The 16,592-nt window shown below is 38.4% G+C and overlaps 1 protein-coding gene across 3 annotated transcripts; it reads right to left on the reverse strand.

The window, feature by feature from the left end:
* Nucleotides 1-4,505: 4,505 nt before the first annotated feature.
* On the reverse strand, nt 4,506-16,045 carry socs5a (suppressor of cytokine signaling 5a). 3 transcript variants are annotated; one of them, XM_043253850.1, is made up of 2 exons: nt 15,937-16,045; nt 4,506-7,183 (listed from the first exon to the last, which is right to left on the reverse strand). In XM_043253850.1, exon 2 carries the CDS (start codon nt 7,162-7,164, stop codon nt 5,578-5,580), a length of 1,587 nt encoding a protein of 528 aa, XP_043109785.1. In that variant the 5' UTR covers nt 7,165-7,183; nt 15,937-16,045; the 3' UTR covers nt 4,506-5,577. The 3 variants fall into 3 exon arrangements, with proteins under 3 accessions (XP_043109785.1, XP_043109783.1, XP_043109782.1); XM_043253848.1 differs by lacking the exon at nt 15,937-16,045 and adding an exon at nt 15,216-15,371; XM_043253847.1 differs by lacking the exon at nt 15,937-16,045 and adding an exon at nt 14,994-15,370.
* Between the last annotated feature and the right edge of the window lie 547 nt (nt 16,046-16,592).

The following is a 16,592-nucleotide window of genomic DNA, read 5'->3' on the forward strand; positions in this document are numbered from 1 at the left end:
GTGCATCACTGAGAGAGTACATCATCTTTTTCCACCTACCTCTCATCTTTCATCTACTCTTCAATCAATAGAGCCTTTCATTTATTTCTTAAACATACGTGTTGTGGATAAACTGAACCCACTTACTAACATTACCTGATTTTAACAGAACTCAAAGCATTACAACCTGACAGCCTTCAGTCTTAAAATGTGCTGCAAGTTTTTGACTCTTTTAAAACTAAAAAAAAAAGATATTTAGGAAACATGTTATACTTAGCTTTGTTTCTCTGAAAAATAACGCTATCCACCTTTTTCTTGACGTAAAAATGGACGCGGCCATTTGTATCTTCCAGTCTCATCCGTATCTAGAAATTTTTAGCTGTATAAAACAGTTAGTTTTGATGCTTGATATTGAAAACAGGCGTATCCTATCATGTTATTTACATGTATTATCTTAATTATGAACACTCTGGTTTGTGGCGCACACAGTCTTATTCAACATATTCATTTTTTTTAAAAACACGATAGCACAAAGCTAAGTTAATACACAGCTTGGCAGGGGCTAACAAAAAAACGTTTTCAAACTGTCGCAACCCAAGATGTCACATATGCTAAAATAACGAAGGTGACCTCAAATATTTAAAATATATAAACATTTAAAATAATCTGATGGATTTTGTTTATTTATAAATCCTGGTAGAAGCAACCTGGAGTCGCCGTGTGCTAAATAGAAAGGAAACACGAGAAAGCAGATTTACACATACAACACTTTTATTTTTGAATATTAAGACAATGAAGCATAAGCCAAGAGCACCAAGAGTGACAGGTACTGGTGAAAGAGGGGTATGCGGAGCAGCAACCCTCTGCCCCCCAAAAAACAGCAAACTGTAACCCAAAGTCAAACGAAATAATACAACAGAGCAACTTAGTAACAGCCTGGGAGTAGGGACCATTAACTGTACTGTACATTAGAGAGAATGAAGGAAAGATAAGAGAAAGGACATCAAGTGCGAGTAATTACATCATACAGTACAAACCTCGGGCAGTGTATAAAAAAATAACTATTGAAACATAGAAGATGGTGAGAGACGGTGATAACCACGTCACTCCAGATAATCCATGGTGCATGTTTCAGCAAGTGTTTTGAGGGGCTAGTCCCAAGGCTCCAATCAGAAATGGGTGGCGCAAGTCATCCCAGTCCTAAACCTCACCTTCAACCCCTTTCTCCAAAACCAATGTGCATATAGATCTTTACAGTAACATAGTTACCATGATGATGCTTGTGATTTATTGAATCTGAAGCCGATTCAACAGAATATAATACAAGTCAGACAGCCAGTCAAGTCTTATTTCTGTCTAAACATTGTCGAATTTCCTTATAGTTTGTGTACGGAAACATATCGAAATCATGTATAGAAAACCTGTCCTGTTGATAATGTGCAAGGCTCTGCACACAAAATGATCTTCTCTCTAATATTAGAACGTAGTTGTTATTGTCTAAAGGAAAATCCAGCTACTCCAGTTTATTGATAGGTATACATCGTGTGAGGCCACATGCTACCAATCCAAGCCTTAGTATCATATCTAAGATCATGACCTTTCGATCTTGCTTTATGATCTGTGATACAGTCTCCATCCATGCTGACTGATCACTTGAGTCAATCATACACCTGATGGTCTATAAATATTGAACATTAATGTTTAACTCCATTGTTCTGGATGCTAAAATATGGGGGATTAAAAGCTTTGTGCATACTAATTTTCTGAGATATTTTCAACTTTCTTGTTGCAAACAACTACACTTGTATAAAAACAAATAAAACTAATGCATATGTTTTTGTTGCATTTTCTACAACGGGGGATTTTGTTTTAATTTGCTGCAACAGGCAAATTATTCAGATTAGGGACTTCGAAGAAATGGTAAGAAAATTTAAGAAAAGGCACTTCTGAAAGTTAATAAATCCATACAGTGAGCCAATTAGCACCTTTGGGGTCTTAAACAAGACCCTTTTTAACTTTGAAAATGTTTATCTTGGAACATTTGTGTAATCATTTTGTAAGGATGGTATCTAAAAGCTATCGCATTGACAATTTTTCACCAAACTTAAACCTTTGGTCACAATAATCTATAGTTTCTCTCTCATACCTTTATGACACATTGCACCATGTCCGTTTGTCTCATGTTGTGAACATAATGATCCTAACCTGAAGACAATTTCAAAGGAGACCGGCTTAGACAAATCACATCAGTTTTCACATGGGTCACCATTAGAGCTAAGCCCGAGAACATTATTGCATTTCTTTACAGTTACTAATATTAAAAATATTTCATTTTGAAATCTGTATCAATATATATATATATATATGTGTGTGTGTGTGTGTATATATATATAGGTAGATAGATATCTATTTCCATTACATCTTTAGTAAAACTAGGGAAAACTGGGGGAGAGAGAAGAGGCACGAGGACTCCATCTCTGCCCCCAATCTGACTGAGCAAATGTTCCACCCCTGATGAAAATTGGTACACACAGGTATAGGTAGGTACACGTCAAGTTTCATGAGTTAGTGCAGCGAGGAGTGTCTGGAGCGAAGCCAAGCATGACACTTTTACAGGTGAGCGGTAAGCAGGACAGCTGGCCCCTTCAGATGCCATGTCAACCTGAAACCTGCTTCACAACCTCCATCTAAGCCAAGGTTCTGTCTAAATTGCACTAATTTCACCCACACCTTACAGCAGAGAAAGGAGGTGAGGGAGAACAAACCACACAGTGGTGAGTCAGCGCCGCCCCCAAAGTTCCCTCCTCGGGTCTTTGAATGCTTCCTAAGATGACCCTGAATTCCTTTCTTGTGCAAGGAAAAATAAAATAATAATCAAGAGGAGAACGTGCAGGAAGACGACTTTAAATGCATCAGGATAGATTGTGGATTAGTGTTGCCTGGGAGGAACGGATAACACAAAACTTTTAATGTCAGCAGAAGTCTCTTGCAGTTGACAGGGAGGTCAGGGGCAGTGCAACACACTCACACAAGCACACAAAGCTGGTTATAGTCGCACGGTACCGCGCAGCTGTTTAGGTGTTGCGAGCCTGAGCTTAACATTTGGCAGTTCTACCTGATCTCATCAATTGAAAACAAGTCAAAAAGATGTGGGCATCGATAGTCATATCCCGATAGTCAGTACTCAAAATACATCACACATCAGCACCAGGCCCATGAAGAGGATGTCTCACAGCGCCATTGGCACTCAGTGCAGGAACAGACATTGGAAAGTCTTTTCCAATTGGACCACTGTTAGTAACATCCACTGAATGCACCATATGATGAACTAAAAGCTTTAGATGTATGAAGGCACAATGCTTAAAGGAATAGTTCACCAAAAAATGAAAATAGTGTCATTTACTCACCCTCAAGTAGTTCCAAACCATTGACTTCCATAGTAAGAAAACAAAATACTATGGTAACCCAAAACAGCCTGGTTACAAACCTTTTCCAAAATATATTCCTTTGTGTTCGGCAGAACAAAGAAATTCATACAGGTTTGGAACTACTTGAGGGTGAGTAAATGATGACACAATTTTCATTTTTGGGCAAACTATTCCTTTAAGTCATCCAGGACTTTTTTGAGACTAAACAGATGGGGCAAAAAGCATGAGAGTTAGAAATCTGTCTTATCCTTTTTCCAGCATTCATCAGAAACACCTGTGGCAGTTGAAATCCCTCATTTTAGTCAAATAAATTCAAGTGCGGATATGGCTGATTATAAAGTGATAAAGAAGCTGGTCTTGGCCTAAATCCTGAACTTTCTTCCTAGTTGCTTTCAAAAAAAGAATATGATAAATGTACTACAAATCATTAAAGAGATAGTTCAATGCAAAAAATAATAAAATTCTGTTTTTAATTAATCACTCTTATGTTGTTTTAAACCTCTAAAACCTTTGTTCATCTTCAGAACACAAATTATGATATTTTTGATTAAATCTGAGAGCTTTCCAACTCTGCATAGACAGCAAAACAAACACCATGTTCAAGACCTAGAAAGGCAATCTTTAAAATAATGCATGTGAGATCATCAACCTAAATTTTATGGAGCAACCACAAAGACCTACACAGAAGAGAAAAACAACTTGAGTAAAGCCGTGGTTTTTGTTTTCTTTGCGAATAAAAAGTATTCTCACAGTTTCGTAAGATTACAGTTGAAGCACTGATGTCACATGGACTATTTTAACAATGTCCAATGTCCATGAAAGTAGTAGTTTTGTTGCTGTCTGTGCAGGGCCAGAAAGCTCTTGGATTTCATTAAAAAAAGAAAATCATTCTGAAGATGAACAGAGGTCTTACAGTGTTGGAATGACATAAGGGTAAGTAATGGCAGAATTTTCATTTTTGTGTTAACTATCCTTTTAATCAATTATGAAATAATCCCAAAACCAAGCCAAACAAGCCAGCTTGACCCAAATCCAATGGCACTGATGGGGTCACCTCAAAATTTACTCTGTCCTCTTTAGAACATTGAGAATTGAGTGTTTATTCCTATATAGGAGGGTGTTTATGTCTAAAAGCAATGGTCCCAGTGTAGCAGGTTAATGTATTGCCTTTGCTTCACCCACTAACATAAGCACAGTTAAAGTTAAAGTGCTCTCAACCAGCGCCCAACCTCCAGGGCACTGATAGACCATTCAAATCAATACAAAAAAGACGATACAGAATTAGTCACCCCCCTGTGCAATTAGTGGTAGGAATTAATGATTACAAAACATTGACAGCAACAGAACGCAGAGTGTGAGTAACTATGTTTTTTGAAAACCGAGCACTCTCACATCACACCGTGCCACGTTGTGCACATCTTATCGCTTCCTGGAAGCAGAATGCCATAGAACCCTTCTCTCCACTGCAACGCATTCCCAAAAGCTGTCTGGACACATAGTTTAAAGTCAATCCATCTTTCATGATTTCTTCGTCTCGTTCTCTATGAGCAGGATGAAAGCCTTTCTATGTCCTGCTCTAGAATGCCTCCTCCTTTAACAACGGAATGAGCGCAGAATGTTACCATAGGAACCACTGACAGAGCACCATAAAAGCTAAGGATGATGAAAGAAGCTGGGAAAGCAATATTTGAACATCACCCTTCATTTCCCCTTCTCTCAAAATTTGTCCGCAATGTTACTTTGAACATTAACAATGCATATTTAACGTAAGGGATTTGAGAGCAGGTAAACGGTACAACAAAAATAAAGTGAAATGGCTATAAACCACAAAGTCAAGCAGTGAAAGAGTGGAGGGGTATGAAAATATCTGTATCTGCAGATTCCCCCATAGCCATGGAAACTGAGGGAGAAGGGAAAATGAGACCTCGGCTGCTGCTTTCTATTCCAGAAGCTGTAATGAAATGTGCACACTGGAGAGCCACTGTATATGTAATTTCTTTTGTTTGTTAAGAGTGATAAAAAAATGATAGGAGCTTATATAGTGTTCAGTTTCAGGTCCCTCCTTTCAACCCTGAACATCCCCCCACCCCAAAAAAAACTAATTCCTCCACCTCTGCAAAGTGCTGAATGGACTACTCCTGTTGGAGAGCTGAGAAGTATCTGCCCTGCCTCACTTGGCCTTGACTGGTTCTCTCTCAAGCCAGCGTACGCGGACCCTCTGCTTATAATGATACTCCCTGAGGTAGTCCTGCAGAGCAGGGGGCAGTGGCAGTGCCCCGATGCCATCGTAGGTGACCCCACCGCAAATGGCTGATCGAGCCAGGCTTTGCAGGCCAAATGGAAAAGTCCGGTGCAGAGGAACAGTGAGCAATGGCTCAAAGAACATGCAAGCGCTAGGGTCCTTGTAGTGTTCCAAGAGTGCCGTGACGGTGGCTGCATGGAACACGCAAGGGTCGTGTGCATCAAAACTGAAGTTGTGATTCCACTGCTCAATGCGAGCGTGCAACGAACGGCCATAGCGGCGGAAGCTAACAGAAAACAGGTAGTCTTCTTGAGCCGAGTCTCGCAGGAGAAAGGTTCCCTCAGGCCGACCATCCAGCAGTGCTTCAGCCTCATAACGGTCCATCACACCCCAGTAGCAGGGAAGTGCTGTGATCTGTAGCAGATCTGGAACCAAGCAGTGTATGTAGTCAATCTGAGTGTGTACTTTCCAAGGCCCCTGTTGCTTGCTGCTCAGGATGCCCTCCGCCGAAGCGTGCCGCTGCTTGGGCCTGCGAGCTTGCAAGCAAAGAGTGGTGGTATCGTCATCCTCAGAGTCACAGTTAGCTGCTGTTGCCCCCCGGCTATCTCCTGTGGCCTCACCCATTCCAGGGGCCAATTTAGGTCCCAGTTTATAAAGGGAAGCCAGAGGCGCTGTGATAGCCTCCACTGTGTGAATTTGGGCATCTGGAGGTGGGTCAACACCCTCCTCAATGCTGAGTCGTCTTCTCTCTCTCAAGCGCTCCTCTTCATCTTCCGGAGATGCACAGGTAGCACTGCAAGCATCTGTGGATGAATCTACTTGTGTCACTGTGACTGGTGCTGTGTGCTGTTTAATGAGGTGCCATTTTCGGGCAAGGTCTGATCCTGGAGCGAAGGGGCATGTCTCTAGCATCAGCTCTGTGATTTGTATCTTACGTTTGGGTGGTGGAAGGTGAGTGTTCCGAGAGGATGAACGCAGTGGCAGGCACAGGCCCACTGTATCATGAATCTGCTGCCGTAGGGAGCGTGCTCCCCCTGACTCCAGTTCCTCACGGCTGCTACCAGCCCCATGCCTGCGCCGAGACCGACCTGATCGTCGATCTGTGGTCTCCAGAGAGCTCTGAGCCTTAGTGGAACACGAGTGTCTCTTCTTTCCACTCCAAGGTGCATGACGTGAGTAAGAGTCTCTCCGAGCTCCCAAGGGAGCTCGAGCATCTTCAGTATCCTGCTCGACTGTGATCTCTAGTATCTGGGGTACATCCACTACACAGTTGTGGCCCTGTCGTGTCACACTCCCACTGGTCCTCCATGCCACTAGAGGGAGTGCTGCCACACTGCTAGAGGGACTAACAGCCTCCAGAGTGATGTCTGCCTGGGCCTTGTCCCCACTCTGGCAAACAGTGTCTGTTTGCGGTTGAAGCTGTGGTGGCCTTTCAATGCGAGAACCCCCATCTGTGTGGAGCAGAGATTGACATCCCTTCTTAAGGTTGCTCCACACCTTGCCAACTTTCTCCATGAGGTGGGGGCACCTGGATCTGAAACAAAAAGTCAGATTTTTATTAGTGCATGATAACAATTCCAAATGAGACGACAAACCATCTAGTTAGACGTACAAAAACAAACGACATACAGACATACGTCTTTCTTGGGTAAATCAATCAAGTTATTACTTCTAAATATAGGTTAAGGCCATTGCACAGAGTCTGAAATTTTTGCATGTTAAAAAAATAAATATGACCTCATGTTGTATCGATCATGTTTACACACTGCCTCAAACTTTTCTCCGTCATAAAACATTTGGTTAGATTTTTTTTGCCTTTTCACACCTGTATGCATTTTATATTAAGCACCAAAGGATGCAGAACACAAAAAAAAACTTTTAGACTCCATGTGCAATGTGCAAACCTTACATTTTCGAAAATGTTACTTTCACATTCAGAAGTCATCAGAAACAGATATTTTAGGCTTTGCTTTTTGTAGTAACTTAAGCTTTCCTATGAAAACTGATCAATCAATTTGTTAAACCAATTTACACACTTTCACACCTTGTCAACAAATACACACACACACACATACATACATATATATATATATATATATATATATATATATATATATATATATATATATATATATATATATATATATATATATATTTTACATACATATATGATAGTAAGACAGGATTAAACACTTAATTTTTTATTAAATCCAGAGATGGTTTTTGTAATCAAATCAATGATAATCGCTAGAAATTAAGTGTCGCTAACTAAGCAAGCCAGAGAAGGCAAGGACCCACAACCCCATCTGTGACAGAATGGAGACAGTTCTCTTCTGGTGTTTATATTTTTATGACTTATCCAAAGGGAGTGACAATTACCGAAGACATGATGCAATCATAAGTGGCCACAGGAGACTCATGTTAATTCCAGGTGTATACAGCAATCGTTCTCGGCTGATCGCTTAGGATTGGATCACCCAAGACGAATGTTAATACCAGGTGTAAACAGGGCCTAAGTGATTAAAGTGTTGCCAGGCAGACTCACTGAGACTCAAGGCCAGCGCTAAAAATGAACTCATGGAACTGCTCCCAGTTAACATGCTGCCGTGGGCTGAGTTACAATGCCGGTCTGGGCCTGTCTTTTTCTGACCCACCAGAGTAGAGCACTCAACAGCTAATGAAGAGATTTTGCATGCGCTCTGTAAATTCTATCTTCCTTAATAATTGTGTAAAATAACTTTCAATTTGGCTTTAACTTAAATAATCTATCACTGCCAGTTATTCACATGCATTTGGAAAAGCAACACCATGATAGACCAGACCAAAAAGTCAAAACAGGCCAATTGTGAGTCAGCAAAAAATAGAGTAGTGATCACCTCCAGGTGAAGCATGAGCTCAAGAACTGCATATGCTCAGGAAAAAAAAATAGCTTTTTTTATTGAGCACATGTACTCTGGCTAACCCATCCTTTCAGGATAAACTTTCCACCTATGAACACATAAAGCACGCTGTATAACCCAAGTGCACGTCTTTCTATGGAAAGCCAAGAGTTATAAAACCAATAACATAATACTAAAAGCAAAAAAATCCCCCACAAAATATCCATCAAAGCATGTCATTGCATTAATTTGCAATCAAAAACCAGGACTTTAAATTATTTAATGTAAAATATGTCACAACAAGAGAAGCCTGAACTAGAGAGAAAAACTGCCATAAATAATTAATGATAGTTCATCAAGTCTCCTGATAAAAAGAACAACAGAATGTAGGTCATGTGGGAGAAAGAGCTACAGTGCATTATTCACCTCCTCTCAGATAGTGGAGAGGAAAAGGATGGGTTTCATGTCTTTTAGGCTGCTGGGTGTCGTGCATATGTCCTACAAATTTCAGTTGGACAATCTTATGACTTGTGATACTGACAGAAAATCATCAACTAGTATCAGAATGGATTATATTGATTGGAGCGTGAGGTGCAGAAAATTCTGTAAAAGGGCCTATTTAAAATTACAGAATTTTCCAATGTGCAAAGGCATTTTTGCAGTGTTAACAATAACCGAGTCCATCTCAAGGATGAGTCCAAGACCGTATTTTCTACGATATGTCAAGACCAGCGGATTGCTGAGTGGGTCCAGTTCAAATACACCTGAAAATATAATATTGGACTTGGTTGTTAAAGACAACATGTTGCTTTGTTATCATGGTGGATTCATCCTTTGTGTTATTGGTCATCAGGTTAGTAACTTTTAAATGCAGTAAAATTAATGAATGTAGCTAAATGGCGTTGGATCTCAACTTTTAATTTTTAAGAAAAATTTTAATTTTCTTTCAACTGGAATCAAAAGCTAAATTTAAAAACAAACCCAGTCAAAAAAACCCCTTGTACTTTTTAACCCCTCACCTTCATTAATGTTTCTAAATATTGGACATAGTGACATTTTGGCAGAATCTCCTGCTCAATGTCAGTACGGCAAAGGAGTGCACATACAGCAAAATCCTATTAACTCATAATCTTCTTTCTGTCTTTTCTGCCCATCTTTCCTCTGGTTACCCTGTCTTTGTCCCTTTCACAGCCAGTCTGTGAGTATAAAGGATGACCATAAATCAAAGTTCAGATCTGGCAATGCAGCTATGGCGACAATGTGCATAGAGGCCAACAAGGCTGACCTTTCCCCCAAACTCAGAAACCTTGCTCCACTTCCAGAATGAACTTGCACTACATAACATTTGTAAAATTGTAGTGCAGGGTGGTCAAAAGGGTTCATGAAAAGGCTTCATTATTCTGTGAAACCGAGTATGAAATATGTAGTCAACGGTCACTTCTTTTTAGCTTAGATTCTCAATCAAAAAAAAAGTTGCATACATATTGAAATGACGATTGCGCAAAAGGTGTTGCGTGATCAGCGTTAGCACTACTGAAATGACAAAGACTGTGGTAAATTTATATTATATAACCTTGCCTTGGCAAATCTGATTTGGATGCACACCAGAATGAATGTACATTATCCTCCTAGTGCAGTCTGGTTTAAAGGCCAAGTCTATCGCCTAAAGTCAACCACTTCCCAAAACACACCAACAGTGAGATCTTCAACCAAATGGGCAAAAGACAGTAACTAAAGTACACTGCTCAATCGTGCAATGGTCATACTTGAGGGATTTTCATGTATAGAAATGGTAATTATGCCTTAAAAGGATGTGTATGTGTTCTATGCGACATTAATATTGGCAACAACCTATAACACATACATGACGTAATGAATCTGGCTGTTTTGTCCAATATTTCCATCCATAATGTTTTCTCTAACTGTGCATGTGACACAGGGGAGGCACATGTTTGGCTGTGGGGCTCCCTTGTGTGGCTAAGAGACAGAACCGCACCCCAAGAGCAAACAAACAAAACTATTTAAAAATGTTTAGCTTAAAAATGGTTTGAGACAGCATATTGGCAAAGCCAATGCCCCTTCCTCAACTAAGTGGAAATTATACCTAAACAGACAGTACAAATGACTTACATAGTTGATTCAATATAACTGTGTACTTGTGTATACACAATATATTATAATGTCGATGTTGTGATATCAAAACCGAGATAAAGAAGAAATGCCCAGGAGATAATAATACATTAAAAATGCTTATGTAAAAACAAAGGTTTTCACCGTTTATTGGAATAGAAATTTTCTAAATGTTTTAGAACTTGGCTTGTACACTTTTTACTTTTTACAGTCAAGCTGCATGAACATGAAGTCTCTCTCAGACCTGATGATCATGTTCCTCGGCACGATTTCCAAAGAGCATCTTGTGCTTCAGTGGAAGAACATCTATCTTTACAAAGGAGTCCACGTGATTTTATATAATGTAATGTCCTTACTGAAAATCTAACTTTTTAGAACTTTAGAACTTTTATAAAGTTTTATAAAATTTAGCACATTACTACCAGAAAATAAATGGCTACAAAAAAGATAGGAAAGAAATAAATAAAACAACCTATTCCACTCTCCATAACCAATTTTACTCATTCTATAGATACTGAACTAACGATCATATAGATTAGAATAAAAATATATCTTAAATTACATAAACAACATGAACAAAGTACATTTTCATTTAAGCATTTTACGAAAACGCGTATCAAATATAACACATATTTTACAACAAAAATCAAGTTATGTTGCATTAAAAGGCAAATTACTTTTACCCTAAATACTAATTACATTTTTTTCAGTTTGCCACTATACTAGGTTTTGCTTAATTTTTTGTACTAATTTAAAACAATAACACTTTATATGCTTTTTTTTGACATTTTATGTAAAAGAATAAGCATGTTGTTTGAATTTATACATAATAATTTAACATTAATTCAGCCAAACGTTGACATTTTATTCTCCAAAAACTTTTACTTTAAAGTGCTAATTCTTTGGTACTTCTGTACCGTGCACAAAATTCCACAACTTCAACCAGTAAGAGCATACGGATTAGTAGATCTGTTCTTGTGTTCCCCTTGTTCTATCATTGACGAGATGCAACAGAACTGTCTGTGGATGAACCCTGGCACCAGATCACAAAACACTAGCCCGTTAAATACTATGCTATTCTCTGCTCGGCTTGGGTTTCTGCTACCAAGAACGCTAACAAGCCTTGCCCAGAGCTCCAGCTTCCTGGTAGAGTGGGCCCAGCCCCCTCTGTCCCCCCAGGTCTCGCCCCCCTTCACCTGATACCGCAGCCAAATTCCACACCAGACATCTCTAGCACCCAAGCGCCAGAAGAGGAAGCAGTCCGGAGCAGTCCGCCCCGTTCTCACTCTGGACAGACAACTCACAAATCCACGCAGTCGTTTAAAACAAGCATTCACGCCAGAATTCAGCTTCTGTTCTGTGCGTGCCTGAGCTCTTTTGATAAAAGTCTGAGCACGACATGAGATTGAGAAAGAGCCCCTATCAACCACACGCACCTTCGGTAACTGCAAGAAACTACCGGATGCAAAACATGCCCTTCTCTGAAAACAAGAAACTATATTAAATGAAAAACATCTGTATTTATATGAAGTAAAATATGAGTACACTAAGTGGTACAGTAGAGTCGCACTGATGAGTTGATGATAACATCCATGCCCTGGATAGCAGATAGACAGGGTGGGTTGTACTTCCTTGCACAACAGATAAGGCAGACAGGGTCTCAGCAATGCTGTGTTTTACTTTAGCTGCTCTCTGAAAAAGAGCCATCTCTTTTCAACTCTACACTAGTTCTTTGAAATGCTAGAAATGAGCTTAGAGCCATAATTACTATGTGATCCCACAATTATGATCCATGTAATCATTTTTAAAATGTTTGTTTCGTTGTCACACTTAACAGTATAATTTACACTACTGTTTAAAGGATTGGAATTAAATGTTCCTTTTTTTATTCATATTTTTGATCACTTGAATCCACGTCTACCAAAAAAAACTAACAGTAGAGACATTAAGAAAAAAAAGTCACGGAATATTCATATTTCAAAAACATGCTGTTATTTCGAGCCAAAGCATCGCGTTGGAATGATTTCTGAAGACTAAAGTAATGGCTGCTAAAATTTAAATACCTTTGATTTTAGAATTACAGAATTGTAATAAATGTATGATTATATAATTAGGACAACAGAAGAATAGAGTTATTGTAAATTATATTATTTCACAAAACTGCTTTTTTAAATGTATACCTGTAATACATTCTTGGGGAGCATAAAATTTTACATAACCCAAACCTTTGAATACAATATGCTTAAATTATGTTTCTTTATTGGCATTTATGGTTACATGAAGAGGTTTCCATCCTTTGCAAAAAAAAATTGTTATTTTAAGAATCACTGCAAAACCATTTTTTAAAGAGTACATTGTAGACCCATGAAACATCCTAATTTCTTTAATAAATTAAATCTATAAAATAAATCAACCAGAAAACCTGTCCACAGAGTAGTTAAGACCATGTTTAATTTATTAAAATTAACTACATTAGTTCAGCATTTATTAATTATATGTTAATGTCAAGATTTACTTAACATTGAAAATTCACTATAGATTCATTATTTTTTTTTAAACAACTAACAATTAATAAATGCTGCTAAATAAAACAAAATAAATAAAAATAAAAACCAAACACTGCTCATTGTTGGTTCACGTTAGCTAATGAGGACTTGCAGTACTGATGTACTTAGTGTAGTGAAGCAGATTTCTAGGAAACGTCTGTTGCAATGTCTAAGCCCCGCTCAAGACAACTAAAATATCTGGACAGGCCTTAACCTCTGCACATGGAAATAAGCCAGCAGGAGTTCAGAGCTTCTCACTCTTTGCTAATTGTCTTGCTCGTCAAAAGAACGTATGTGTGCCACCCTGATCTAGCAGGTGATATTTCAAAAGCTAATATGTTTTCTGAACAAACCCACAATCTTCAGCACTGCTGCAGGTCTGCAGAAACGGAACATTTGCCCAGTCATCCTCAAACCACGCTTTTTAGGCAAGAGACTAAAGAGGGTTTACGGGCACACTGAAGTTACACCACTGTATATCTTATGCAACAATGGGACACAACCCCCCCTATTTAGGACATATAGATAGGCATTAAGCCTATATTGAGTAACATTTCCCATCTGATACCACTTGGATCAGTGCACTTTTTGCAAATTCAAACATACAAGGTTCTAGGCAAACTGCCTCTTAGAAGTTACAAAAAACATCCCTAATATTTAAAACGTGCAGTGAATTTCTATTTTATCTAACATTTGACATATTTCAGAACATAGGACTTTCTATTAACCGATTCAGAATGGGTTTTGTTTCTCCAGACACTCACAGCCGTCACATATCCGTCTCAAAAACAAATTTCAGATGCGACTATGTTATGATATCTTGTTATTATGTACAGCTTCTTTCACATTTCATGAATTCATTTTTTCAGAATTGCTTAAATTCAGAATGAAGAGTTAACAGATACAATAGAGTATCTATCCAACTTGGACTAATTTTTTGGTTTTATATGGCATCCATATATATATATATATATATATATATATATATATATATATATATATATATATATATATATATATATATATATGCATAAAATTAAAGCTGGCAAAATATTGCCATTAAAGAGTTCATTTGTGACAATAACTATTAAAAAAATTACGTTCTCATCTTAATATGAATATATATTTTTAATAAGCTATTCTGGTGTGCGATTTTTTATTTATGAAAATATGTAAAAATTTAAAGAAACGTAGAAAAAAAAAAGATGAAAAGGTTTATCTTCTTACAGAAATTAATACCACGGAGCCGAATTCAGGTTGGATTTACTCCATTGCAAAGCATTTCTATTGTTTGACATGTTATGTCATTTTATAAGCCGTCATGTGTATACTCCTAATAAACCTCAGATAAACACATTACCATGTGCCTACATTTATGTCAGATAAAAGAATGAATATAATGATTTATTTTCTGACAAAACGTAAAGTTTGGTGTTAAACAGACTAGTGTAGGCCTTAGCTTTAACAGTGCAGCAGGTATATCAGTCAATGCAGGCACAGAAATAGCGGTATTTCTGGGGCTCTTCATGCTTCTCACCACACATTACTTGCTGTTAGAACCACTGAACTGCATAAACCATATGTGTATCATCAATATAAGTCTGTGCCGAGCAACTCAAAGTACGTCGTTTTTAAGCGTATCTATGCATTTCTCTCGCTTTAGTTGAACCGGCTTCGGACAATCGGAAAGGGGGCCGACTGAAAAAAAAACTAGTTAAAAGACATCGAACATTCGCCATAACATGAAATAATCGATGCGCATTCACAACACACGGAGAGATAAACTCACCGATCCTTCTGTCGCGCTCTTTTATTGTTTTTTCGGGTGTCTTCTTTTGTTTGCGAAAAAAATGCTATCAAGAACAGTCGGGTGCGTTTTCCCGAGGCTACAGACGGTGGTGGATAAAACACACGGACGGGATACGATCGGGACCATAACTGCGATCATCGAAAAGCAAACTGCGCGTCAATGTGTCGATGAACTCGTAAACGTTTAACATTTTGTATTTACATGGCCTACGATCCCCTCATCCCGTTGGCATTTCTTTCCCTGACGGCCGATATGGTCGCCAAGTGCAGCAGAGAAGAGAATCAGGAGAGGTGGTGGCAAAGCTGCTGTTGACTGACATCGAGGGACTCCAATTGCGCGAAGTTCTGTGTTCCGGCGGATGCGGATGGGGAAAGGCTTTGGAAGAAAGCGTCACTTCCCCGCTCGAATTCCAGCTAGCGATGGGATGTTTGAATCGATTTCGAGAGTCGGCTCCTCTGAACAGTTGGTTTCTGAGAATCGGTTCAAAAATGGTTCAGACGTTCTTTTACGTAATTACGACTGTACGTGGTCCCCTACATCCCGGGTTTGTATATTACTGAAACTTTCCGAACAAAAAGGCCACATTTAGACACGTTTTCAGTTAAAAAAATATTTTAAATACTTGAAGTAGAAAACAATTATATTTTGTTTTCTTTATCGCAATATCATATCTCGGTTCAGTTTGTTCAGCCTTTAAAGCACTTTACTAATAATAATTTGCTTCGAAATTAGGCCTATATGTACTAAAACTATTTTACATTTCTTGGCTAGAAAGTTTTCCACGTGTTATATTTATTAAAAACAAAAACTCACTTCGTATGTTGATAAAACAACAAAAACATACAATGTTTTACAACGTTGTAAATATGTTTCTAATTCGTTTCGCATTAATTGTAGTATTTCCAAATAAAAAGTAACTTACTTTTCGCCTCATTAAATTCTCAATTCACTTAGGAAAAATCTTCTCTTTCTGATTATCTTCTCCTTTCGGTTCACTACCACAAAGCAGACATGTCCAAACACTTTTCCCCCCCGCACCTATTCAGATAAACGAATCGTTAAGGAACCGGTTCAGCTTAAGCGATCCGATTCAAAAGAACGCCTCGTTTACAAATCGGGCTTCACTCAAATCTAGCCCGACTGTAGTATTGGACGACAGCCTTCGGACTCGACTGGTTGCTCAAGTGACAAGATATAAACGCAAATTAAGACGTTAAGTAGCTGTGCAGAAAACACAAAAGACAACTCGCGAATGGGTCGTAACTTGCATAAATTTGATCTGTATGTAATGTAGGGTATATTATGTAACTAAACACGAGCAAGCAGTGACGCCGGGAAACTGCATGGAGATTTTTTTTCCCGACTGAAAGAAATAATAATATGAAAAAAAATAAAGCTTGTTATTTCTAAAAGGTTTTTTTAGCTTACACGTCGAGAAATTGCCGTCAAACACTTTTATATATATTTTAATTTATTGTATTTTGTGCAGTTGTGTTATGTAGTTTATCCGATGTTTCATAACGGATATGTGTGTGTAATGAAAAATAATAATAATAAAAACGCTCTAACATTATATTT

Source organism: Puntigrus tetrazona, chromosome 12, assembly GCF_018831695.1.
Source record: "Puntigrus tetrazona isolate hp1 chromosome 12, ASM1883169v1, whole genome shotgun sequence".
NCBI classification, from domain to species: Eukaryota; Metazoa; Chordata; class Actinopteri; order Cypriniformes; family Cyprinidae; genus Puntigrus; species Puntigrus tetrazona.